This window comes from Pholcus phalangioides, unplaced genomic scaffold (genome assembly GCF_987345545.1).
Source record: "Pholcus phalangioides strain wild (caught in Gottingen) unplaced genomic scaffold, Ppha-v1.0 ptg000001l_1, whole genome shotgun sequence".
Classification (NCBI taxonomy): Eukaryota; Metazoa; Arthropoda; class Arachnida; order Araneae; family Pholcidae; genus Pholcus; species Pholcus phalangioides.
In genome coordinates, this window is record NW_028301594.1 from 10,940,777 (window position 1) to 10,968,715 (window position 27,939).

The 27,939-nt window shown below is 38.0% G+C and overlaps 1 protein-coding gene across 1 annotated transcript; it reads left to right on the forward strand.

Moving 5' to 3' along the window:
- Positions 1–1,900: 1,900 nt before the first annotated feature.
- On the forward strand, positions 1,901–27,424 carry LOC149089859 (uncharacterized). Its single transcript, XM_089252409.1, has 2 exons — positions 1,901–2,537; positions 21,743–27,424. Exons 1-2 carry the CDS (start codon positions 2,153–2,155, stop codon positions 22,807–22,809), a joined length of 1,452 nt encoding a protein of 483 aa, XP_089108535.1. The 5' UTR covers positions 1,901–2,152; the 3' UTR covers positions 22,810–27,424.
- The last annotated feature ends 515 nt before the right edge of the window (positions 27,425–27,939 follow it).

Sequence of the window (27,939 nt, forward strand, 5' to 3'; positions counted from 1 at the left end):
TGGATGTATTCTGGGCTATAAAAATTTTGCTGTCCTCCAATTTTACTATCTCAACCACTCATTCTTCAAATTTGAAGGCCCTCCGAACTTGCCGGCCTGGGCCATAGCCCACCAAGAAACCCCCCCCCCCCACTCCCTGTAAATACGCCACTGCTTAAGCCAATCAATTTCAGTGAGATCACGATCCCCTAAAGTGAATTTTTACGAAATGACTTCGAAAAATACTCCATTTTGACGCAAATCAAATGCAAAAAATTTCGTATCAGGCCGTTAATTTTTATTTTAATAATTAAATTTTAAAATTTATTATTAAAATTTAAAAACAACCTTCTAACAGCCAATGTTCCCAACTGGAGAAACATCAGTTTTATTAATTAGAAAAAAATATTTTTCTTTCATGAAAGCACTTGGTTTTTGTTTTTTTTCTCGAACGTGTGAGATCCCAAACTTATTTTCATTCATTTCAGCACTCCCAATGCCATAAATTTAATTATTTTTTTTCAAATCACCCTTTTTTTTAAGGAAGAGAATAAAATTTAATTTTTTTTTTAAATTTTAATGCTTCTATTATAGACATGGGCACATCCAGAAAACGTGCAGAAAAAAAAAATTCATTAATTTTATGGAAGATTTCTATACTAAAGGATCAGAGAGAGAAGAGGAAATATATATAACAAAGGGAAAAGCTGAAAAAAATCAATTGAAATCTTAATTCGGCAGATAAAAAGGTAATTTCAAAAATTACAATAAAAAACATTCATTTTTTTTTAAAAATAGTTCCCTTTGGTCAATTGCTAAATCCGAGGTTCATTTCACTAACATATGGTTGAATAAACACTTTTACAAAATTTTGGAATTTTTTGGTGTAGTTGGGTTTTTTTTTTCCACAAATCTACGGATAAGCTGCAAGAATTTCAGAAATTCCATCTAAGAAAAACACGTTCAAAGTTTGTTCCTTGTATAGCTGAAAAGTTCTGTTTATGATTGGACGATTTGTTTGTGTGTGTGAGACGAGAAAATTTGCTTTCTCTTTTCAACTTTAAAGCCAATGATTTATACTGGGTTTTTTTTTTAATTACTATTATTGATATAGTGCACGAAATTAAACAGGGGGAAAAAAATACTTCTATTTTTTATGCATTTTTCCGAAGCATATTCCACAGTTAAGGGGCCGTTCAAGTATTACTTCGTCATCGATGGGGGGTGGGGGGATTTCCGATTTGCTGACTTTTGATGACAAGGGGGGAGGGGAGTTTGGATAATGCTTACGTCATCAACCAACCTTTATGAAAATATGTGTTGGATTCAGAGGGGCAGAGCTGATGACGAAATTTTGCTGACAAGGGGGGGTCAAAAATGGCTAAAAATTTGCTTACGTAATACTTGAACGGACCCTAAGGGGTTAAATGAAGTATTTTTTTAAAGTAATTTTCTCAAATCGACATTATGGAAGTTTGGCTGTCATGACACCACCTTAAGAATTAAATTCCCGGTTATTAGAGTTTCACATCATTATTTAATTGCATCATCAAAATATCAACTGTCTTTCCTTTCAGAAAAAGGATTGGGAATTTTCGATGATTTTTTAACCATTCATAGAGTAAAAAAAAAAATAACTGGGAAGAATATATCATTTTTTTTTATGGGTCGTTAGTCAAGGAAGTGACAGCGAATCGTGCTGTAAAGTCTCTCTCTCTCTCTCTCTTGACTCGTGGACAGCCAAAGAGGCTCGTAATAACAAGAGACTTGGACGCAGTCGGCTCTCTTTTAATTTGCTAAATTACTATAACCACGTTATTGTCATCTCCACTTGAGCGAGCGAAATGTTCGATTCGCAAGCCAGGTTGCCGCTAGATGGCGTCCGCGACCAGCCACTCAAGGACATTTGTCGGTCACGATCATGGGCCGAAGTGAGCAGCGGCGGCAGCAGCAACAACACCGTTTCATCCTCGCTCCCGTGCATCCCTTTGAATCTCCATCATCCCCGAAAGAGAGAGATCACCCAGCGAGTGTGTTGAAGTGCGTGTGTTTATATCGGGGGTGTTCCGTCTTTTGAGAAGTAACCAAAAAAACAAAAGTTTTCTTGGATGAAGGGACCAGCATCTCGTGAATGATGTGCCCGCTATAATTAGACTGCCGCGAGAGAAGAGCAATGCCAATGTCTGGTGATCCTTGGATCTTCTCGTGCAGTTTAAATCTGGCTAGCTGCCGGCAACGTGCCGAGTCCCTGGCTCGGCAGTGGCAGGCGAATCTCTGGAGTCCCCGGTCGTCTTTCTCGTCGTCCGACGGTGGCAGTCGCAGTGTCTCGCCGTCGTTGGGATTTTATTCTCCAGCCATATCCGTCGTCGATCGGCCACCCCCGAGAGTTGGCGAAAAGCTGCTGCTGCATATGTCCAGCTTGGACGATGATGACGAAGACCCGTTGTCGTTAGACCCCGGTGGGGTAATCGACGTGGTCGTGACACCTTCTGACGAGATGTCACCGCCGAGTCGTTCAGAGGCGTCTCGTGTCCGTGAGAACGGCGAACTTCATTGCGGTAAGTCCTGGTGATTTTATGTGGGGGAACCGTTTAAAATTTATTATGCTGAATCTTGGACTTTCAAGAAGTGCTAAGGTATCCGGCTACGTTTAAAACGTCATTGTGGAAAAAAACCTATTATTTTTTTTACTTTTTATGAAAGGTCCATTTATTTGTGGTCCCAAAACAGGCTTTGTTTTGTTTATATGACGCTTAGAATCGAACTTACATCCACTTAAGTGTTAAGTTTTCAATCAAGTACCGCATTTTAACGTGTTTAAAGAACCCCTTTTTACCGACAATTGAGTCCTCAAAAAAAGGAGGAGTCCTCTTATACATTTAGTATAGTATATATGAACACATTACTACTCAATTCCTTGCAATTTACGATGAATGACTAATGATAATGAATTAGTTGATGTAGCTCGGTGTTTCTCAACCCCTGGGCCGCAGCCCGGTACCGTCCCTGGCATCAGTCAAACTGGGCCGTTAGTGATTCGTCGTTTCATTTTTCCTCTCTTATTAGTTATTACCCATTATTCGTGTATGTGATCGGCTCTTCCACTCAAAAAAAAAATAAGAGTTCAACCGAGTCGCAGGTTTTCAAATGTTGAGAACCACTGGTGCAGTTGATTGTGGTTAATCAGATGAGTGATGAGGAATGTAATGGTTTCTATGATGAATAAAAAATGTATTTGATGAAACTCTGTTTCTAAATTTTGAGCACAAAAAACCAGGGATTTCTTCATGCACGTTAAAATACGGTAATCTGTGGAGAAAAACTTTGTACGTGTTTTACGAAGAATGCACGCGAGTTTAAACCACGATTTCTAAAAATCTATTGATTGTATCATCACAAAATTTTAACATGATATTCTGCTTTATATTGATAAGGTTATAAACTAAAATCTCATGTCTATCACTTGTATTTGTCTAATTACAGTATTTTATGCACTATATATATATATGATAAAAAAATTTCAAAAAATTAGCACCTACATCAACAGATTCGGATGTAACTTATGAGCACACCATCCATTGATAACCGCTTCACTATTAGTTGAATGTACAGTGAAAATAAGACATTTTATTCGTAGAATTGTTTTCAATCTTGTTTCGAATAATGCGTGAATCTTGCTTAAAATTTGACAAAAAATAACTTCTCATAGAAAATGGCATAGGTAATCCAAAATTTATCGTTTTCACCATTCAGACACTTTCTATCGAAAAGTTCACTCCAGTACCTTATTTTATAGAAAAGTGCCAAGCAAGGGATAGTCGGATGCCTTAGAAAATTCTGAGATTTTCATAAATTTTATCCTCCTGTGCATTTTTCCCGCATAAAAAAAAAAGTGGTCGAGTTTAGTTAGTGTTTTACTATAAAAATATTCCCTATATATTTTCCTGTGTGTAGTTCAAAGTTATATTTATTTGTAACTTTACGTGAGGGAAAAAATCACGCACACGTTAAGAATATCACATTGTTTTCTTTAGATCTTGGACCCGGGCCAATTCCACGGATCTTGATGACGGTAGATGTAATATGTATAATTACTCAGATAATAGAGATTTGCGATAGAAGTAATCGCAAATCTCTTACATCGGTTGTTAAAATCCAGATTCAATTTTAACACCGATGCTGTTTTTGATCAACATAAAAAATTATGATAATCCGTTTGACATTTAAAAATAAAAAACCACAGAAATGGTATCTATACCAGTGGTGGCTAATTTATTTCTGTTCGTAGGCCATCATGATGGTCAGCTGCATCGTCGCTTGCCGCACCAGGGGTGCCACTCCGGCGTATAAGCAGCACCAATATTTAATTATTTGAATTTATTATTAAATTGTTTTCGTCACCAATAAGTAGTGTTTAAGCAGTTGATCTTCTGTTGGGGAAATCTGCTGTTGGAACCGACAGATCAAATAAGGATCATAAATTTAATTTAATACACGGTACTTTCACCTTGTCGGAGGTAGCACAAAACCACCGTGTGCAGCTACCCCTGATCTTTACAGAAACTATGGAAATCATCGATATGCAGAGTTCTGCATACTTATTGGGTCTCGTAGTTGCCGGAACCTGAGGGCTGAGGCTATTTCAGCCCAATAAATTTTGTGAGGGTGGCTGAGCTTCCCCCAATAATAAATTAACGTACCCCTCTCCCCTCCTACATCCGCGCTTGAGACAATTGTTTAAAGATGATGTAATTAGCTTGTGATAGCGGAAATACATTGAGATGTTCTGATAAACACCTGTATGTGACATTCCTCCTTTTCTCGAGGGTGGGGTTTCTCGAAATCCTGATCGAGAGGAAAAATTATTAACCCCCACGAAGGACGTCGTCCAATAGGCATTCACAGTCATAGACATAAGATTAAGATTTGGTTATATTATGTCTGCTTACCAAGGGCGTCGGAAGTGTTTCGAAACTGTGGGTGCTCATCTTTAGTTCTATATCGGAAATCTTCATTTCTGAATCAATTCTGGGGGTGCTCGGATCCATGCCACAAATTACCGTGGGTGCTTAAGCACCCACAGCACCCCCGGCTCCGACGCCACTGCTGCTCACAATGAACCACTTCTCTTCAAATAAGGGTAGAACACTCGAACGAGTAGATTTATGCTTTCGTTTCTTTTCGTTTTCCTATTTGAAACAACGCATGAATAAATAAAAATTATATGATGATAAAAAAAATAGTCTGTAGGGAAAGCACCAGGGTACGCCGATTTAAATCAGTGGTTCCCAACCGGTGGTGCGGGAGAGCATTTTTGGGGGTACGAGATGAAAAAAAAATTACAACATGTTGACTGATGATTCAAGAAAATTAAAATGATAAAAATTGAATTTTTCAGTTCCTAAAAAAATATGAATCATACTGGTATTTTGACATCTCATCTGACTTCTCGCAGAAATGCGTCGTACGGATTTTGCGTTGTAAAAGTTTATTTTTCGATTATCGATCGTATTTGTTTTCTATTTCGGTTGAGGAAAAATATCATTATTTACTTAAACTATCTCGTGGTTTGTTTACATTGGTACATCGTGTTATTAGCGTGTTTGTGCTTGGATTTTATACAGTCGTGAACACACGACTCAGGAAAAACGTCAAAAAATTCAATAGACGGTCAAAGAAACATTCATAAATATAGACTTGAACTTGATCCCTAGATACAGTGCAGAGAAAGAAAACTGCTCTATTTATAGATTTTGTGCATGGAAAAAATTGCAGAAAAATTTAGGGAGTTGAACTTAGCTAAACTGCAGTAAGTATTTTTAAAGCATTACAACGTGGCACTATTGCTCCCTGATTGATTAGGAATAATTTTTTGTATAAAGCCTTGAATTCTATGCCCTGATTGCTAGATGCTGTACGAACATGAATATCATTGGGCTTGTCAATAGAATTTGTTTTATTTAGTTGATGCTGAATGGCCCTTTGGTTATGCATCGAGTGAATCGAGATGTCTGCACCATATGTGTGGTTGCCACCACTCATTCACTTTAATGGGGGGGGGGGGGGAGAGGTCATGAATGAAAACAATTTTATCTATAAAAACTCATTATAAATAAATAATTTATAATGAGTACTTTACATGGAACTTAATCCATGAAGTTAATTTGAGTTCAATGACCTTTCATGTTATATAAACACAGATTTTTGGTGTTCGTATTTTTTTGCTTATAGTTCGTTTGTAATTTATGCATTAATGATTAATTAAATTTGAGCTATGAAAAGAAAAAAGCAGTTATAGGTGATATGGAAATACGCATTCGTAATGATTAACAAGATCTGTTATGATTAATAAACAGTCAGTTAATTTTAATCAAAAAAATCCGATTTCAATTTCGAAAAATATATATATTTTTAATTTCTAAAAACAAAGGATTTTTTCACACCCTCGAAAGCACTTTGCATATGAAGGCTGGTCGAAATCTTCAAGAGCGGAAGCAAATCTTAAAAAAGACGTAAAAGGTGTATACACATTCTGATGGCAGACTGTTCCAGATTCACACCGCACGGCAGCTGTATCCCGTGGAAAGAAGCAGTCTCTTCTGGCCGAACCCCACTGTTGTCACAGTGGTGGAAGGCGGAAGTTGGTTTTCTGTGGTTCCCAACTTCAAGGCATGAATGCGAGATCTTCCCTTTAAAAAGTCTCGCCACAGAGCAACAAGCCTACAAACAATACAATTGTAATTCAAACATTACACTTTTCACTTCTGAAATAGAGATGGCAGCACTGAAAAATCAGACACAACACTCGATAGATACCCACTCACTGTTAAGTGCACACTCTTACACTTCCGGCGCAACTTACTAGGCGGTAAATTGCCCATAGATGGCATGGATCTGAGTTGTGCTCGGTTTGAAAAAGTCTCTTCTGTCCGTTGGTATTCTTATTTGGAAGTGATGCTTCCATAGCTCGTCTGTCCATGATCTCAAAGGAAGGTTCTCCCGATGATAGCTAAACCATGCCAGCTATTCATTCGGTGCGCCCGAGTGGTGCAGTAGTAAGATTCTCTAATATGAAGGTTACCGTTAAGGTTCACGGGTTCGAATCCGGTCATAGAACATCAGAAACAAGTTCTTTACCTACAGAGGTTGGAACTATCACCGATAGATAGCGCCTTCATTTTAAAACTCCACAGGTTGGAAATTTCCGTATCGCTTGGCTGACCATACTTACTCGACAAAATACGGGAAATTAGGCTTCGAAATACGGGACGGTGCTAATCATCGCCAGAAGTGAGCGAAATTGCCAACTCATGTTGAAATCAGTCGCCAATCGTAGGAAATGAAGCGCCTCTTCAAATTGCAGTGAATTAAAAAAACAAGACAAAAATCTGAGATGAAAATTATTTGCAATGCTAATTATCGTAATGTAATTTCTGAGTTGGGAAGATAATTTTAATCATTGATTTGATTATAAAATGAATAAAAAGTAGTCTTCGTAAAAAATACGTGAAAAAAACGGGACATTTTTGCAAAAATGTCCGTACAGCCAGAAAAAACCGGGACTGTCCCGGGAAATACGGAACGTATGGTCACCCTATGTATGGTTATATATATGACTCGAGTGGGTGTGAGATAAAGTAGCTATTCGTTTAGTAAAGGACCTCTGTGGCTTTTCGAGCTTTCTCCTTAATTCTGTAACGACTGAATAAAACTGTACCTACAATGGCACACACACACAATTATTCAATCGTTACATTCCACTCATAGTTATAAAAATTGATAGCAAATGGCAACACTACACATAAAAAGCATTACGTAGAAACAAACTTCACGGTGGGTTCAAAACACGTACATGCACATTTCGGCATGTACCGATTCGTTAGAAATTCCGTAGAGGAATGTGTACGAGGTACATGTACGGTTGAGTAGTAGTACTTTGTAAAGGGTCAGTGGAATCGTTTTCATTATCTACCATTGCAATGAATGAATGAATGCATTTTGAACAGTGAAATTGTAATTTATTCAATTTTTATGACATGAAAATTATAATAATAAAAAAATACATTTTGCATTTTATGGGGAGGTTTGTCAAAATTGACCTTCTGACATTACGGGGTGGGGGGGGGGGTCCGCGGAGCACTGACTTCAACCGCAGGGGTCCCTGAATTCGGAATGGTTGGGGAATGCTGCTGGGAATAACGGTTGGGTACTGCTTTAGGCCATGATAAGTATTTTAATGCAAGCTTGCGATTCTTAGCCAAGCTGGAATACTTATCATAGCCTAGAACCTACCCACAAACACTTTTTACGTCAGTTGATTTTTTTTATAAATTTTTAAAATGCTTCCAGGGCTTTTCGTCCACCCTGTATATCAAACACTATTTATATTGTGTTTCCTGTAATATCTGAACAGCTTTCCCCGAATTTTAACGCCTCTTCCATAAGAGCTTAAACTATCGTTCGCTCATTTATATCATAAACATTATTCATGTATAAACAACGAAATAAAAGTAAAACACGTGTGGAATTCAGAAGAATTTTTGTTTCAGAACAACATTTATTTTTTTTTTAAAACACATTTTAGAATTTAAAACAAAAAACACGAAGGTTTCAAATGTATGTAGTGGTTTCGATTTTCTTCCTCATTCACGAGTGGAAATTATATCGAGTTTTCCGTTATGTCTAGGAATCGGACGGACTTTGGTTTTGTTAGTTTTGAGCGACATCCGCCAGAGTAAAAAAAGGGGGGGGGCAGAAAAACTAGATCAAACAATGATTAGCAGAAGTGCGATTAAAAAGGCTTCATTATTGAAAAAAACCAAATAAAAAGGGTATCAGAGGGTCAATGCCTTTTGATATTCGGGTAAATAAATCCTCAAATTCAAACCTCATAAAATCAATATTGTCATCAAATAGAACTTACCGTATTTTAACGTGTATAAAGAATCCGTTTTTGCACAAAAATAGGAGGGAGTTTCTTATATACAAATACATTGCCACAACAGGCACAATGCCCTACTAGGTGGCTGAGAAAAAGATGCCTGTAACAGATGTGGATGTCATATAAGTATTTCTAAAATACAGCAACCCAATTAAAAATGAAATCATAAAACTATAATATTATCCAAATACAAGATATACAATATTGTATATCTTGTATTAACAAGTGGAGAGCGACATTCATGTCATATTATCCAAATAATGTGTAGGACTCGGATACGTCATCCCTATTGCAAGGGGTCATATAGTTATTGAAATAAAAATGTAAACTTTTTATACGGATACCCTATCCTCAAAAACCCAATTAGAAAATTTTTGTCCTGTCTCTCCTGAGGTCGGGAAAAAACTTAACGTTTCCAAGTGCGATATTCGTTAAGATATAGTATTCCAAAATTAGAGGAACGTTTTGGGAAAGAACAGCATAAATGAGAGAGGGGAAAGAAAGTGTTGTCCGTTAGTTTATATGCTGTTCTTTCTCAACTTTTCTCCGATTTTCGAATTCAATTGTCTCAACCGATATTGCACTGAGGAACGTGGAAATTTTTTGTTGTACTCGGGAGAGACCGGGCAACAACTTTATAACTGGATTTTTTTTAGAATAGGGTGTCCGCATAAAAAGTTAACTTTTTAATTTTAATAACTATATCCCCTTGCAACATGAATGACAGTTCAGTCCATGTTGTTTGGATACTTTTCAAATTGGATGTATGCTCTAGGATGAACGGTTTGCCAGTAAAAGAGGCAAGGGAAATTGTGGAATCACTCTGTATATATAATGGGAATATTATACGATTATATATTATAGAAATATGTTTCGGCAATACGAGATGTTTCGCCTCCTTAAAACCCTCATTTTTGCAGTTACGTGCCCGAATAATTTTTTTTTTGGTTTCATCTTCAAGCATGTTTTCCATCCTTTCAGTCTGTGGATCTACAGCCACTGGGCAGAGTCAGCTATTGTTCATGTTGTGATAACAAAGAGAGAAACAATGTTTGAAATATATACCTTTTCCCCGTTCCCTTTGGGGTAGTACTGTATATGTGTTACTGCCGAAGCCCCGAAGTTGGACAGTTCGCTAACTGGATTCTCCCAAGTCATACGCACATTCACTAATCTTAGCATCTCTTAACAGCTTAGTCAAAAAGGTCTAATTGATCCAAAAATAATGGCAATAGGAAATAGTTTTCTCCAATGAATTATGGAAAGACAATGCACATCTAAACGTAAAATCAGAGCAAAAGTGTCCAAAGCGAAAAACATCAATCAGCGTCAACAGTAAAAGTTGGAATTTGATTCGACCTTATATATGCATAAAAGGAACAAACCATCGACGCTGGATCGGAAAGTGTTTGTTCGCTACTTCATCATTCTTCCTTAAGAGAAGTTTGTTATGTAAGACCCCTATCCTGGAAAAAGCGGATTCATATTGGTCATTACATGCTATGATGGGCGCAGTTCCCTCGTAGAAGTAACAAAGTTTTAATAGATGTATAATAATTGATAACGGTAAAACAAGAGTGGGAGAATAGTGGCGCATGGTGGCACTCGCTTCAAGCGGCACAGATGAAGTATCTGCGGCGGGTCAAGATATGTTTCAAGAAGATACACTTCGAGGGAGGAACCCTCGTATGTAACAGCAATTGGGAATTAGTAGTAATTAATAGTAACTTTAATCGGAAGGTATTTTTCTCAAGTTCGAAGAACCGCCGTTGTTTTTCGAGCGACGCGTGAAGGAAACCGCGAAACACTTACCTAAATAATTAATATACGGGCGCGAGAGTATTTAGATTAGATTCCATTATCTTGTTTTTTTCATGATGGGCATAGACCCGATTCCAGTTTTTTTACAGCTGAATAACAGAAATCAAACCGAAACCAACATGAAACGATTGAATTGCATACTTTATTTAAAACTAAGATTGATGTTTATGCGAAAGAAAAAAATCTACATATTTTACACAAAAAAGTTGAAGTTTCGAATTCAGAAAAAGATTGATTCCATAATTAAACTTGTCGCTTTTTTACTAGTGAGCCGTTGATCCTATAGGCATACTTCTTACTAGAAAAATATAGGCTACATGATATATTATACAATGCAGTGCCCATAAAAATATTTATGGTTGGCTTATTCTTAGTATGGATAGCTTCTCGATTAACCCCAGCATGTTTATCGTCTTTCTTTTTAAACGTGTCAATTGTGTCAGAATTTACTACCCCCCGGCGGCAAGCTCTCTATTCCATTTATTAGCAATACTCATACATTGATAGTATTATAGATTTATCTTTTACAACTTTTTTCTAAATTTTAAGCCTAAAAAGTCGGGGGTTCCTTATACACGTTAAATTACGGCATATCGAAGACAAGGATTAAAAACTTTTCAGCTGTATGTTTACTGCACCATTTAGAATTTTAAATACCTCCTGGCAGTGCCGCGATACACTTGTTGGAAGTGTATAATTTTTTCATTTTTAATTCATTTTATCATTACTAGGGCTTGGATTTTCAGGCCCCTAAAGATGAAACGTCGTTGCTGATCGGTAAATTCATCGGTTTTTTAACCTATTCAACGACGTTTCATCTTTAGGGCATAAAAATCTGAGCCCTAATCATTACATTCACCGTATGTCTAGGCGTATCTGCCACTGTGCTTACGTTTTAGAAACAAATTTTTGAGGCTTGCGGTGCCCTGTTTCAAAACAGTCTTATCTCGATTAGTCTATTTAAATCCGATCTAGGGTCCTTGGAACTTGCTAGACGCTTGCTTGAATCCAATAAGAATTTTAGTAAGACGTTAATTCAAATCTGTCTAAAAATAAGTACATAATTTCATAGAGCCATGATGAATGCTTGCAGTAGAAAAGGTCCAACAAAATGTAAGTGTGTTTTTTTTTTGTCTTGTTTTTAGCCAGGCAATGTATGATAATAACAGAGTTAATTGTTCTCTCGTCAAAACTTACCTACACCCCCAATTTTTCCAAGGACCCCGATTAAGATCTGAGATCTAGAATCAGAAAATCCGTTACTGTCTGATCATTTCGCTAAAAAAGCTGTATTATCTAGAATTGTTGAAAAATAACTGTTTCCTTTAATTACATTGGGGAACAAAATTTTTGTTGCATTTATAACAAGCACTTGATCTTATCTAATTCGAGTAATGCTGATTTCAAATCTGAATTTAGTTTTTCCTTGTAAGCTGTAGGTTTTTTTCAAAATAACATTTTTTGAGTTTTTTCTGAATTTATTTTTTCTGTCACTTTGCAGTCAAGAATTTGCGATTATAATTCTTGCGTTTGTGGACTTTATGAGGGCAATCTCGGATGCTCCAACAGTAGTCCGCCATCCTATTCTTATCATAGCGGCCTTGGTAGCGCTCTTCCATCGTCTTGAAAAGCTGATGAAAGTGCTCTCCCTGTGTTCATCACTTACAGCTCCAAGATTCTTGGAGAATTGATCAAGGTGACTAAACAGGAAATGAAGCTTCACGTTCATACAAATACAACGCCACAACAGGCAAAATGCCCAACGAGGTGGCTGAGAAAAAGATGCTCATTACAAATATTATGCAAATGTATGCAGTGGCTTATTCGTGTTGCACCCGAGCTTACGAAAGGCCAACAACATTCTAGTAATCAGAATCTCATAGTTATCTGCCTCTGTGACCAAGAAAATTTTGTATAAATACCCTTAAAAGACGGCCACGTTGACTTCATTCATCTTCGTGACAAATTCAGGATCATGCACAAGGCCACGAATTTGAGGTGCATCGAACAACCCTACTTTGATGTTCTTAAAAGAAAAGAAGAAACTATACATCGGAAACATTCACTATCAATATTCAATGCCTTAACTGCTTCATCAATCCAAGTTTGAGGTGAAGTGGGAAAAAACGATCATCTCTTGGATTGCCCAGAATGAGTGGCTTATTCTGCGCCCAGTGTTTGTCTCGAGCTCGGCTGCCCCACATGAAAAGAAAGCATAGAAATTTTGTGAATCTTTTCTGTTGGCCAATTAGGATGTTAACCATTTTCAGGTCTGTACAAATGATCCAATTATGCACAACTAATCTACTACAATTAAGGTAGTGTAAGTCGTTAGTCGATAGCCCGGAACATTGGCATGTATCAGTATGTAGGGTGTGAAGTTAAGTGCTTAGACACCCTTTATCTTTTGAACCGTTGGTTATAGAAGCACACTTTCAATTAGAAAAAATATCCAAATAACATGTCCATCTCAGATATGTCATTTATTTTACTAGCGGCCGTTAAATGTATCGAGATACAAAATATAATTTTCTATACGGTCCTGCTGTTCTCTAACTTCTAATTAGAAAGATGTTGCCCTGTCTCTTCTGATTCCAACGAAAAAAAATTCCATGTTCCCAAGTGCAATATTCACCGAGATATTCGATTTCGAAAAATGGAGGAAATTTTGGAAAAAACAGCGTTAAATGCGGGTGAAACGGGTTTTCTGCATTTAACACTGTTTTTCCCCCCAATTTCCTCCGTTTTCAAATATCGCAGTGAATATTGCACTTGGAAACGTGAAATTTTTTTCTGTTGGGATTAGGAGAGATAGTGCAACAGCTTCCTTATTGGGTTTTTGGGTACGGGGTGGCCGTATAAAAAGTTTTTTTTTAATAACTAAACATCCCCTTGTAATCTGAATAACATATCTAAATTCCTGTCTTCACACGTTTACATTCCGCAAGAATGACTCTGATACCTGTCACCATTTTCTTGCCATCCCATTTGAAAACCATCAGTTGATTGTGTGTGTAATACAATGTAGGTTTATACAGGGTGTTTTGTAAGTGCTAATGCAGTGTTTATTTCATCAACCGTCCGTCGTAGAGGTATAGTTTGAATTTAAAAAATGCTCAAAAGGCGTTCAAAAATTACTCTGCACCGGGTTTGAGAGAGTAGCAAAATAAAAAAAATCTAAATTTTTTCATGGTCCCCTTGTCCTCTGACTTCTAATTAGAAAGTTGTTTCCCTGAATCTCCTGAAGCCAAAAAAAATTTTTAAGTTAATAAGTGCAATATTCGCCGAGATATTCGAATTTAAAAGTCGGAGAAAAGTTGGAAAAGCACAACATAAATGAGGGAAAAAGCGTTGTCCATTAGTTTTTGCTGCTGTTCCGTAATTTTCTCCCATTTTTGAATTCGAATGTCTTGGTGAATATTGCACTTAGAAACATGGAATTTTTCTGTTGTCCTCAAGAGACAGGTCAACAACTTCCAAATTGGAAGTTAGAGGACAAGGGGACGGTATAAAAATTTAGGTTTATTTTGCGACACACTATTTCACTTTCAAAACTAGTACAGGGTAATTTCTGAACGCCTGAGCATTTTTTAAATTGGAATCGTACATCTAAAACGGACGATTGATGAGATAAAAGATGCGTTAGAGCACTTACAGGATACTCTGTATACATAACCAGGAAAGACAAAACTTATTCGATCAAGTTAATATACATTTGTATGAAAATATTCATGTTAATGATCCGTATCCAGATATCCTAATTTTTTTAAACAAAGAGGGAAGTAATAATTTTTGGCATTTTAGGATGCGCTTACAACCTACTTTATGCAATTTTTTTTTTGCCCCCGATATGATCGAGAAGACCCTCTTAGAAAATGGGCGTGCAAATTACAACCCAAATTATTTGGACTTTCTAATGAGCATTTCATGAACTGCGCTCGTAAATTCCTGAGACGTTCTAATGTTTTGAAACAAACTTTGTACTTCTGAAAGTGAAACGTACAGCTGGAGAAACATGATATTTTCTCCACGTGTCAGTCAGTAGATTTCATATCGTAAACCATAATTGGGGAACCGGGGTTCCAATGGGTAGTAGTATTAACCCATCAAACCCCCCTCATCATTACTCTACCGATTCCCATAGCAGTAGTGCGCTTTGCCATGACAATTATAGACATTAAGTTCACCTAACACCCCAAAAGGGCTCCTTTCTTTTTCAAGAAAAATATATAATAATCACACTGATCAAACAGATCAGGGGAACATGAATAAAATGTGATTTAATGCGATTAAATGTATGTACAGTCTCATATTTTACACTAACCAGGATCAAAAGTGCATCTGCATCATCAATACCGAAAAGAAAGCCAAAGACAGGTCACATTTTCATAAAGCATTTAATTTTTTTTTCTTTTGAAAAAGGAATCTAATCAGGATCAATATGGTGGTAAAACCACCATAACATTATATAGTACTATGCACATTTTTTTTTATTTTTCAAAGAGTAATATAGTTGACATGCAAAATCAGTTCGACTTAGAAAACACTGTTTAATAGGTCATGTAATTTTATTCATGACATTCTCTTTCCCTTCAAATATTCTCGTGATCCAGAAAAAATATTTACATTTTATAATTATGATATTATAGTTTATATTATAATTGTTATTTTGTTTATTCTTTGATATTAGACTAAATAACCATAATCTATCTTTGCACAAATTAAGCACGATATGCAAACTTACAGGAGTGAGTGGGTCTGGTCGAGCGCTAATCCATTTCCAATATCCTCAGTGTAAGATATTTACAGGCCCGGAATTACAGGCCTGAGCATGTGCAGAATGTTCTTTGGTGTGGAGAATCTATACTTCGTTCCAATCATCTATCTTATCATAAGAGGATATCTCTACAATATGTTGAAATTCGGACAGTTTATCAAAGATTCTTTTAAACAACTTAGTATACGCGGTGATATTCAACACACCGGAGTCTTTTCTGATATTAATATTTCTGACGAACTAATATAGTCCAGTATATCGTCTTAGTAGTTTATTTTGGAATCTCCCCAGAGAAATTAAGTGGTAGCGTCGAGCAAATAACCAAATAGGGGCAGCGTAAAGCAACACTGGTCTGATGATCATCTTATAAAGTACAAGTCTGTTACGTATTGGAATGCTTGTGGCATATTTTGCTGAGCATGACCGAGGCTACCGTTGCCTTGAGAATGGCTTCACCACATTGCCGGAAGAAACTGGACCTCTTATCCACAACAATACCAAGATATTTTGTGTGGGCGACAGGGTAAATAGGTGTGCCCTGCACCAAAACGCAAACATTCGACGGTAGAATAGTCTTATTTGTGAACCACGTGAATACTGTCTTTGCTGCGTTTAACTCAACACTGGTTCTTACACACCAGCGCTCGACCAGACCCACTCACTCCTGTAAGTTTGCATATCGTGCTTAATTTGTGCAAAGATAGATTATGGTTCTTTAGTCTAATATCAAAGAATAAATAAAATAACAATTATAATATAAACTATAATATCATAATTATAAAATGTAAATATTTTTTCTGGATCACGAGAATATTTGAAGGGAAAGAGAATGTCATGAATAAAATTACATGACCTATTACACAGACCTTAGATTACGAGTTATTAACCAAAGATAACAGGTGCATAGATCATGATGCAGGGTTCCAAAATCACTCGTCGATAATATAAAAAAAAAATATGGAAATATTTGACGATAAGAATCGATAATTTTAGAAAGTCCTCATGAAATCAGAACGTCCTTGTCTCTTCCGTCGTGATTTTTTTTTTTTTTTTAGTGTGTGTGTGTGTGTGTGTTATCTCCGACTTGTGGTTTCTCGAGTAGTTTTCAGGCTTCAATCATTCGTGATGCATTTTTCCGTGTTTGCGACTCACGCGCTCGGCCATCAGTTTGTCTCGTGCAATACTCATTACTCTCGAGAGAGAGTAAATAATATTATTACTATGGCGTCTGCAAACTTTTTAATTGGATGTCGAGAGGACGGATTGACAGAAATTACCATTAGTAAGTGACAGTTTCCTGTAATTTAATAGCAAAGTTTCTCCTTTTGTTCTTAATCCAAATTCTTGTGTCTTGCCCTTGATGCTTCTAGTCATTCGTCTACGGAGCGCTCCCGATTTCGTGTGCGGAAAATTCACCGATAACAATTCACCGAAAGGAAAATTCCGCGACAAACAATTTATCGATAAAAGGCATAGTGAGTTAGTGTGTGAATGGTCGAGTGAGTCCGCTCGGGGAGTTAGTGAGCGAGTGAGCGTGTCACTTACTCAATCGCTTACTCGGTCACTCACCCATTCACCGGCTCCCTCATACGGTCACTGGCTGTTTCAATCTCTCTCTCACCGACTAACTCATACGGTTACTTGCTCACTCAGTAACTCACCCACTCGATCACTCATACGGTCAGTCATTCATAAAGTTATTCGCTCATTTATAAGGTCACTCACCAGCTCATTCACGAACTCTCTCTGTCACTCAATCAGTCACTGATGACGAACTGTTTGTCGGTGAATTTTCCTATCGGTGAACTCTGCGTGTTTTCGTAAATCCTCAATTTCATTACTTACTATTACCAATCCGCAAATGCACTTCGTGCCTCTTGGGAACAAAAATAGTCAAATGATCGTTTGTGACAATGATTATTTCGTCACAAATGATCGTTTTATGACAAAAATAGTAAAATGATTATTTCGTCACAAACGATCGTTTTATGCCAAAAATCTTGAGCGTTATTTTTTCTCCTGTTTTTTTTCTCGTTTAAAATGCCCAGTTGTTGTTGTTTGAACGTTGACCACCCTCTTCACCTTAAAATAATTGATGTGTAATAATGGTAATGGTACTTAATTAGTTGATGTTTTACTATAAAAGATTTCCTCTGTGGGATATTAGGGGTTTTTGTCTTCTGGAGGTGGGGGAGGGGGGGGGGGAAGAGGTTAGTTTTATACAGCAAAAAACACTAATATCTGCTCGAAGGAGTGTTGAATATCCCCCTTTCCTTTCGTACACCATTGTATACAATACTGTTGACAGTTAATTTCTTTAAGATGACGTTTTTTTATCATCAAACACCGCGAGCCTTCAAAATTGTTTTTAAGTACATATACACCCTCACGGTTCGGAAGGCCAGGAAAGGTGCTGAATTAGCATGCCTCAGCGGGGAATCGAACCACCAACCTCTCGCAGTCTGGGCGAGTGCGTGTTCTACCATAAAGCTACTCTTACTGCGAGGAGGTTGGTGGTTCGATTCCCCCGCAGAAGCATATGAATTTTCTTTCCGAACTTCATCTCCGCTCTTTCGTACTTTGTACTATTACAGAGTTCTTTCGGAAGTGTGCACGTGCACGTAACAGTCTAGGTGAATAGGCCTATTTAGTGTTCGCGAATTTCAGTGCTTCTCCTTTATTTTTCAAACTATGAAGATGATCACTAACTTTTTTTCCTAATTTATATGTGCAGAGAGTCGTTTAAAATGCACTATTTCGTTACTGATCACGAGATATTTTCATAAAGGTTTTATAATGCGAAATTTATTACTAAATACTTCAGTCCAGTTCTAGAATTGCGATAGGATCGTACAATTTTTTTTTTTTTTTTTACGCAGTGAAGCAAACAGCAATAGGTTTTAGAATGTTTTCGGAATATAATCTCGTTCTCTTGACTTCGGTTAGAGTCCATCATGTGGTTAGGTTGAGAAACATTTATAGCCAAGGTAAGCTGTAATTCGGTTTGCACGTTTTCATAATGCGCGAATTCACGTATGGTTTTCACTCGTCTACTGTTAGGTTTTCGGATCGCTCACGCTAACATATAAAAACTATGTAAGAGCTAAAAATATATTATAATTATCTACATTGAGAAATTGAAACCATAAAAGTAGACAGCATCCATGAATAAATTAACAAATCAGTAGCCGTGTACTGAACTTCCAAGGAAAACGCCGGGGGAAATAGATCACCATATTTCTCTCTGCTAAATCTATGAAAGTCTATTAAGATGTCGTATTAGTTTTGCGACCCTAAAGCCACGGATTGGTTGTGTAATTTGCTACTACACGAGAAAGGACGTCCATTTCAAAATAATGAAATGCAATTTCAAGAGTTTTCCAGTCGTCGCGCCGGCGAGACATTTTGAAAGCTCTGCTAGTAACCCATTTATGTTCATAGATGCATGCACATACGTAGTAAGAAACACGGTATGTGTCTGGAAATTCTCTAGTCATATGTTGCTTCTGTAGATTTATGGTCCTTTTCCGCAAAACAGTAATAAATGTTGATCTCTGCGCCCGTTATCTCCGGTAATTGCTGTTGATTGAATCTTAAAAAGAGTGTATGGGAATTTATGAATATTTTAGTTCGTGACCACAGTATATGTTAACATAAAAACGTGATCGATGTGACATATAATCCTGTAATATCTATTCTTGACACTTAACTAATCGATTTTGTCACACAAACGTCTGTCGAACAGTGTTTCTCAAAGTGTGCTTCGTGGCGCTGAAGATATTGATTTGTGTGCCCATTTATGCTTTGAAGTAGTTTTCTATATGTTAAAATATCTACTAAACCAGGGATTCTCAATTTTTTTCACCCTGGGTACCCCACTACCTAATCAACGCTTATTCGCGGCTTTCCCCCCCCCTTGTCAAGGAAAGCGCTCCGCGGTGCCTCTGACAAAGGTTCAAGGCTCACAGTTTGAGAAGCCCTGCACTAAACTATTCTGAAAATCCACAGATGAACCATAAATTAAGCAAGGAATCCGCGGGTGACAAAAGTTTGAGGGAAAACTGCCGAGCAATATTGTTTTGACAAGTAGCTACAGTGATACCTCGACTACGAATTTTTCGGCTAACGAAGATTTTTTTTCGTGATTTTCTTGCCTTGGCTAACGAACATTTTCGTCAATACGGATGCACGCACAAATGAAACAGCCACGTCGTGATCTGAATTTTTGCACCAATCATCATCTCAGACAATTACCGCCACTCGAGCCCGATTATTTCATGTCCACCTCGAAATCTTACTTCTGATGTGTTGTGCCTTCGCTTCGTTTTCTGAAAGTTTTTGAACCATTTCTCATATAAATTGAGACTTAGCTAACAGAAAATGCATTGGAAAACAAAATGATCTCATATTTGAAGCTGTTCATTTAAGCCATCCGTCCGTTTGTTTCTTTATAACGTTTCTCGGTTCTTAAAAAGAACATATCTTCAAATTTCCCCTAGAATGAATCAAACGATTTTCCATATAAATCTATGTGAAACCACGTTTTGGTTTTAAGAACTTGCGCTCCTAATTCACAATCAGTTCACCGTTCGGAACGAACGTGATTCCAGAACGGATCATCTTTGTTAGCTGAGATGTCACTGTATATTGACAAATACGATATTACTTTCATATACACTGCATGCTGTAAAATATTTGGTTTGACAATCACGTTTGATTATATCTTCAATTTCATACAGGGTGGGCAAAAAGTCCGTGGAAACTTTAAAAATTACTAAAAACCAGAAAAATAACCGAAATAAAGTGTTTGCAGGGTTAGCATCGCTAGGTCAGGGGAATTTTTTTGACAGGTAAAAACTCAAATAGCTTATAGGTGGAGCTGGTGCGAGTGATTTCGGTGGAAATATGCAAATGAGACGGTTATAAGAACTTGCGCTCCTAATCCACAATCAGTTCACCGTGTATGTGGACATGCTGCCGTTGCTGGATTTGTGACTCGCCTGCAATGTGTTTTCCCCTGTGGTGGTGGTCACGTGGAACACATACTGCTGTAATAAACGATTTGGAAGCATTCTGTTCGTTATTTGCGTATCTTTTCTTGGACTTGTGTACGTCAGCGCCAACTATCGGCTATTTTCTGAGTTATTTTTTTTCCCGTCTTAAAAAAATTCCCGTGCCTTAGCCATGCTAACCCTACAAACCGTTTATTTCGGTTATTTTTCCGGTTTTTATGAATTTTTTATGTTTCTACGGACTTTCTGCCCACCCTGTACAGGAATTCATTAGCTGCAGAACGGGCCGTATTGCCATCCGGTGCTGGAATGTTAACCCTATACCTGGTTTACCTGGGGGGTCTTGGTGCTGTGGGGGCATTTTCCAATCTGTTCTAATCAGTTTTTTCTTAAAATTTTACTAGGTTCTTATAATAATGTTTATATACTAGGTTCTTATAATAATGTTAATATACTAGGTTCTTATAATAATGTTTATATACTAGGTTCTTATAATAATGTTTATATACTAGGTTCTTATAATAATGTTTATATACTAGGTTCAATAATACACATAGTAAATACTAGGTTCAATAATACACATAGTAAATACTAGGTTCAATAATACACATAGTAAATACTAGGTTCTTATAATACACAGTAGATCAAAGAATATTATTTGAATGGCTTCACGTCAAAAAGACGGGCAACCTTTAGTGAGTTTATAAAAAACGAAAGACTTTTCGTTGCGCAACTTCCATTAAATTATTTGCTGATGATATATCAATGATATTGATTTTTTTTAAAGCCAGAAATAACGTGCTTAGGTCCGTTATTGATAGAAACAGATTTCGCCATTCAAAAGAAGAAAAATCCTATAGGAAACAAAAAGTAACTCAGTTTTTGATGTCCGTCTTTACAGGAGGTGAAAAAATTGTGTTATAGGTGGTAGGGTGAAGGTGAACATTCTTGATTCCCCCCGTGGAGCCTGTATCCGCTTATACTTGAATGTAAGACACGCATATTCGATTATGATTAGTATAGTCCAGTGTTTCCTCAAAGTGTGCGTCGCTAACTTTTGCTTGGAACATCGCGGTGAGCTGGAAATATTGATTTGTTAATGAGTTCGTGACTGAATTCTTTACATATTATTTTATAATTCACTGATTTCAATGTGATGAATCTATGCAATGTCTAGTTTTATGAACTTTTTTTTTTTTCATCTTGGTGTAGCCGACAGCAAAGGTGCCTCAAGGGTATGGATGCCAGAATCTCCTTCGGAATCATTCGGCTCGGAATCATTGCCGTCAGATTCGCCGGCTCTGACAGTGGAGACCGAAGAGCGCAGCAACAGCAGCACCGCTTCGAACAGCACAGACACCGTATCCGAATTAGCTAGTCCTACCGACGAGTTGCTCGACATCGAGAAAGGCATAACGCTAGCCGACGAACTATGTTCTCGACTCCGACAATTCGAATCTCTTCAGCAGGTGAACGGCCTGCCGACTTTCATTCACTATTCGGAGGAACCCGCCGACGAAACCAGCGTAGCTTCGACTGTTGTGCCCCAGGAGGAAGAGGAATCCGCACCGAGACCAGAATCGAACCTTCTATCTCCTGAAGCATGCCCGAGGTTGGTTCGCAGCACATCCTTGAAAACGGGCAAGACGCCTCCCGGTACCCCGAACCGCAAGAAAATCGTTCGCTTCGCAGACGCTTTAGGACTAGACCTGGAGGCCGTCAGACACTTCGTCGAGGACGAAGATATGCCCCACGTTCCTCAGTCCGCTTTCGCCGACCTCAAAGTGACGCCTCCGGCTCCGCTGTCTTGGAACACTCTGCCTGGTCAGTCCGGAGCGAGTTATCAATTGGTGCCGCAGTTCCAGCAGCCGGCGGCTGACATGTTTTTCTTGGACCGGGTGAGGCAGAACAAGGTGGCTCTCGAGAACATCGTGGTGAGCGACCTGCGACTCACCGCTGTCGTGAGAGTCCTAAATCTCGGTTTCGAGAAGAAAGTATTTGTCAGATATTCGACGACCGAGTGGGCCGTTTTCACGGACTTGGAGACCGACTACGTACAGCACTCTTGCGACGGGTTTTCCGATAAGTTCTCGTTCATTTTGCACTTGCCTCATCTCTTCGCGGGTCAGAGGTTGGTCTTCGCCCTGAAGTACGTCGCGAATGGACAGGAATTCTGGGACAACAACGGCGGAGACAATTACGCCCTCAAGGTTCAGAACAAAAGCAACAGCATAGATACATCTGTTCCGGGTCAACGATGGCTTCACCACTTCATGTGAGCAGAAATGAGGGAAAATATATAAATTCACCAGCGCTGCGGGACCTACGAAATTCAAACTCGAACCATCCTGGCACAAACTCGCTCCTGAAAGTGCAACAGCTGTTATTCTTAGGAATAGCTTCGAGATATATTACAATTATCCGAGCAGGGAAAAGAGGGAGTGAGCTTATGTGCAATTTTGAGTACACGAAATTGATTTTTTTTCTTGTTCTTGCAGTCTTGTTGCTGTGGATTATTTGGATCATTATTCTGAAGGGGGTTTACGTTCTGCTTTATTTCGTGTGCAATGATTTGGATGAAAAAATGTGTTATATAATCCCCCGAATAGCACCGAGAAGTAGATTGGTACTGATTACGTTTTTAATGTTACTAGAATGCTTGCCACCACAACTCGTCTTTTCTATCCCTGACAGCGCTTCCTTCTCCCCTCCCCCCCCCCAAAAAGTTGACATCAGTATTATAGACCCCGCCCCCCCCCCCATGTATTCCGAAGACTCCACGACACATCCTTTAAGAAAAAAAAGCTCTGCGAAGCCCTGCGTTGAAGTCGACGACCAGAATCTCTCAAAAAGGATGGTCATCATTGAAGTGGCATTTCAGAAACCACCTGCACACAATCGTCACGTGATTCCTTTTCGTGGGTTCCTATTTCCATTCCCATAAAAAATAACGTATGTGTATTGTGTGTGTATATATGTATGGATAAAGTTGATAGGTCCTCTTGAATATCAGAGTATAATTAAGGATGCCGGAAACGTGTGATAAGAAATACAATCTTGATGCAGAGATAAGATGTAAAGTAATTCCTGATATTATACATGTTTTTATATTTTAATAATAATTTTTAGGTATTCAATGAATTATCAAAACTATTTTAATGCGATATCGAAAGAAAGATTTTAACGAAAAAAATTATATATATTCAGATTATACAGATATATAATTTTGAGTATTCAAATGAATCCAAAAAGAAGTGTGTAATAAGAATTGAGAATGCCATGTAGGCAGATCAACATGATACTATGCAGATTCTCCTAGGTGCTACATTAATTTTTCTGTATTTTTATCTACATTTGAAGATATAGATCAATATTATTATTATTAATTATACTATAGTTGCAGATAAGTTTAGTATACGTAGTTCTAAGAACCCCCCACATAGGACTTGTAGTTAATCTGTTAACTTCAAAATATAGAAGACAGATGGCGGCACCAGTATAACACGGAACAAGAATAACTCTGACAACATAAATTCGTGTTAGGGCTTTATTACATCATATTCCTGCCTGAACCAATTCGTTAGAAATTTCCCAGAGGAATTTTTACGAGGTGCGTGTAAGTAGTAGTCGATCCCTTATATTAATTCCCTAGTAAATCTATAGTACAAAAATATAAGGTTGAAACTAGAGCTCTGTCAGCTCACCCATACCTCTAGAAGCCATAATTATAGTCAATTAACTCAGTCTCATCTGATTTTAGGTAGTTTGTTGGTTTTTTTTGACGATAGTAAATTTTTAGCCAAACCCATATACTGGTATTTATTACTGTATCGATTATAAAATGTATAAATTGTATTTGGTATTTTTCAAGCACCTAACAGTGTAAAGAATAATGTGTATTTTAGGTTGACATTTGTGTATTTTTGTGTATGGAATACTCAAATCTGGAATATTCCGATGCTGGTACTTGTATAGAAAATATATAAGGCTTTTTTTGAGGGGATAATACCCAAAAAATGTTATGTGCAATACTTGTACGCATATAGGTATTCTTCCGTTATAACCATAGCACGCATTTTCGACATCAAATTGATGCATTTTGGTTTGTTTCGTTCCAAAACAAATTATGGAAATTGCATTAACCCTTTTTTTAGTTAGCAAGCATTGAAATATCCGGAGGGGGAACGCTTTGAGGGCTTATATTAAGCAAATGAGGTACCCCGAATGCCTTTATATGACAAAAAAAATTGCCGATACTTGAAAAAATATGGGATGTTGTAATAAAGTTTGGAAACCTCTAAAGTTTTATGCTCTCGGACAATAGTCATGGCCCCCACATCCTGGATAATACATAAAGAAATATGGGATGTTGCACTTCGGTGGAACACACTGTATTTAGCCTATATAGTTTACGTAGATTTTGAATAGTATACAAATATCATTTGTTGTTTGCCAACTTTTCTATAAATATTGAAGAATGCACAACAATATGTCTCCATTCTACACACAGTATTACCTCCCAAACGTAAGGAGCGAAAATCGTTCTTGCTTGGCTTGTCAAGAAATAGGAGACTTGTACCCTCTAGTCATTCTGCTGGTAATTATAGAAACTTCATAAACAGCTTACAAGTAAAAATCGAATGTTCAGGACAGTGTTTCCCAAAGTGGACAATGGTCCAAGGCGATGATAGAAGCTACAGACTTAACATGGGATCCTATGGGCTCACTTGAGTTAGGGGGGGGGGGGGGGGGGGACGATGACAAAAAATTTCTGATGAAGAGGGTGATGGAAAATGAAGTTTGAGAAACGGGTCTTTTTAGGAGTTGCTTAGAAGCGTATCAATGCCGAAAGAAGCTCAAAATGTAAAATGCCCTTATTTGAAAAATATAAGACTCTCGTTGTGCTTGAGAGCAATACTGCCAAATAAAGAGTTAAAGAAAATACAGTAGCCACACCGCTTATAAGAATCACTGGTTGTAAGAATCAGCCACCCCCCCCCCCCCACCCTTGAGAGAGAGTGGGGGTGCCCCATGACAGTTGCGCAGTTATAGTAGTACAGTTATAAAAGATTTATCTTTATTGCATAAAATACAAGATACATTGCGCTTGTTTAAGCGGACAAGTGGCAACCTGAATGGGTGGCGCAGAACACCCAAGAAACAACCGACACTCAGGTCGGATCCACGGCAACAGGAGACTAGTGGCACCTACACAATCACCAGGTTCAGGAATATCTAACGATCTTGAAGTGCGTGGTTGGAAGTGTAGACTTGATCAGACTGAACTCTAGGATTACGATACAACAGCGAGAACAGTCATGGAAGCGCTTGCAATCCCCACGATCCGGGTAGACGACATCCCAGAAGCCATACCCTTTGTTTATGAAGACTGAGGTTGATGAAAAGAACGTGGACCTGCTATTCTAGTATGAGTATGGAACCAACCATCGGCAGCATTGTTGGAGGAATTCCAAAAGTGTTCCTAGTGAAAGTGTCCAAGCCAGTGCATAACCCGAGCCGCTGAAGCCAACAGGTGACAGCTGCCCCTCCAACTCCTGCTGGACGTTTATTAGGGAATGAATGTACCTGTCCAAATTATTCCAGTCTATGAGGCAGGAGATTTCGCTCTAACCAAACGTGGAGGGAAATTCGACGTGGTCTTGGATGTTCTTGAAGTGACACACCTGACCGTGACCGTCTTGAAAGCTGACACACTAACTTTCCTCTTGCACGCCAAATGACTGACGCTCCGTTCTCTGCTGAACCCTATTCTTAATGGTCAAGTGCCGCTTAACGGTTATAGCTTACCGAGGCAGTTTAAGGTTTTACCCAGGACCAACTCTACTCAGCAAGTCACGCTACTGTGAGAGTTTTTAAGGAAAAAAAGATCGTGTCTCAATGGTGTAATGGTCGGTGCGTTTGCCCGGTAAGCAAGAGGTCTTGGGTTCGACGGTGGAGAGTAATGACACTTTTTCCTGTTCACCTCGGTACAATATCCAGAAAGTCTATTGATTTCATGTATCTTAGTTGAGAAAAAATCATCCATCTCTGGTACAGTTATTGTTGATGTTGAACATTTTAGTCAGTCTACATTGACAACGGTGGGTTATAGATGCTTAGAATAACTTAATAGAAATTAAAAACATTCAATAAGAAATTAAGGTTTTTACCTTAAAAACATAATCTCGCCGAAGCCCCCCTCCCCCATCCCTTGCGTACTCCTGTCATAGAGGAAAGAATAACAGGAGGTGACGCGACCAGTGCCTCCGTTGAGAAAGCATGGGGGAATCTGGGTTGCCAGATGAAGCCAGTGATCGCTCTATTACAGGGGCCAAGTAAGCCCAAACAAAACGTGGCATCCCATGCTTTCCTAGAAACATCCCCGTTTTTAAAAATCATTTAAAAATTTACTATTCACTTTAGGAACTCGATTTTTTCCCCTCAAATTCTTTGGATATATTTATACAATTGAACGAGAGCTTTTATAATTTCAGTTGTTCTTTGTTTTCGAATATTAACTTCAACAACATGGAACCTTTTACAAAAATAACCAAAATTTACCCATATCTTGTGCCACAAAATTTCTTCTCGGCATTTTAATTTTAAAAAAATTATGCCAAGTAAGTAACACCTCAGTGCTGAGAGAAAGACAATGTTTAAAGACACTTGAACAAGCGGTGTTTGAAAAAATCTGACTTTGTTTTTTTGCGAAAAACATTATATATGCAAAACATTAGCATATATAATGCCTTTCAGCTGTTTATATTAAAATATTTCTCCATTCCAGGCAAAAACTCGAACACAGACATAATTTTAGATTTCAAATTCAATTCGAAACTTTTTGTCAAATTTTCGTTCGTACACATACCTCTTTAAAAGCAAAGTAATAGGTACAAAATAAAGAGAAAAAAAAACAGCCCAGATTATTTTTCTAAATACTATAGGCCAAAGCGATGACTTATCGCGGCTCGTAAAAAAAGTTTATTTTTTAATATTTTTTTCTCAATACATCTACATAGCGGAAAGTTCGGATGGGCGGCATATATTTCCAGTAATACGTATTCAAGAATATGAGAGTGGAACGGAAGAAGGGTGGCGAAATTCGTACAGCCTACAGGCAGCAAAACCATAAATACACAGTGGCGGACGACGTTCGAACACTTCCAGTACTTTGAGGCACGGGGGCGGCAAAATGCTGTTTGCCCCGGACGGCTGAATCATGTTTGCCTCGGGTGGCAAAAATCCTAGCTACGGCCCTGTCAGAAGGTGCTCGAGCTCCTCAGAATTGATTCCGAAATCAAAATTCCTCATGTAAAGATTAAGACGAGCGCCCACGGGTCTGAAACACTTTCGAAATATCCCGGATCTATCATAATGATAAACGGTTAAAAGAAAAAAATTATGAAATT

Bases quoted from the DNA above. Each gene is read 5' to 3' on its own strand.
- LOC149089859 (XM_089252409.1), top strand. From the start codon at position 2,153: ATGCCAATGTCTGGTGATCCTTGGATCTTCTCGTGCAGTTTAAATCTG. The intron at 2,538-21,742 runs GTAAGTCCTGGT...ATCTTGGTGTAG, and splicing joins GAACGGCGAACTTCATTGCG to CCGACAGCAAAGGTGCCTCA.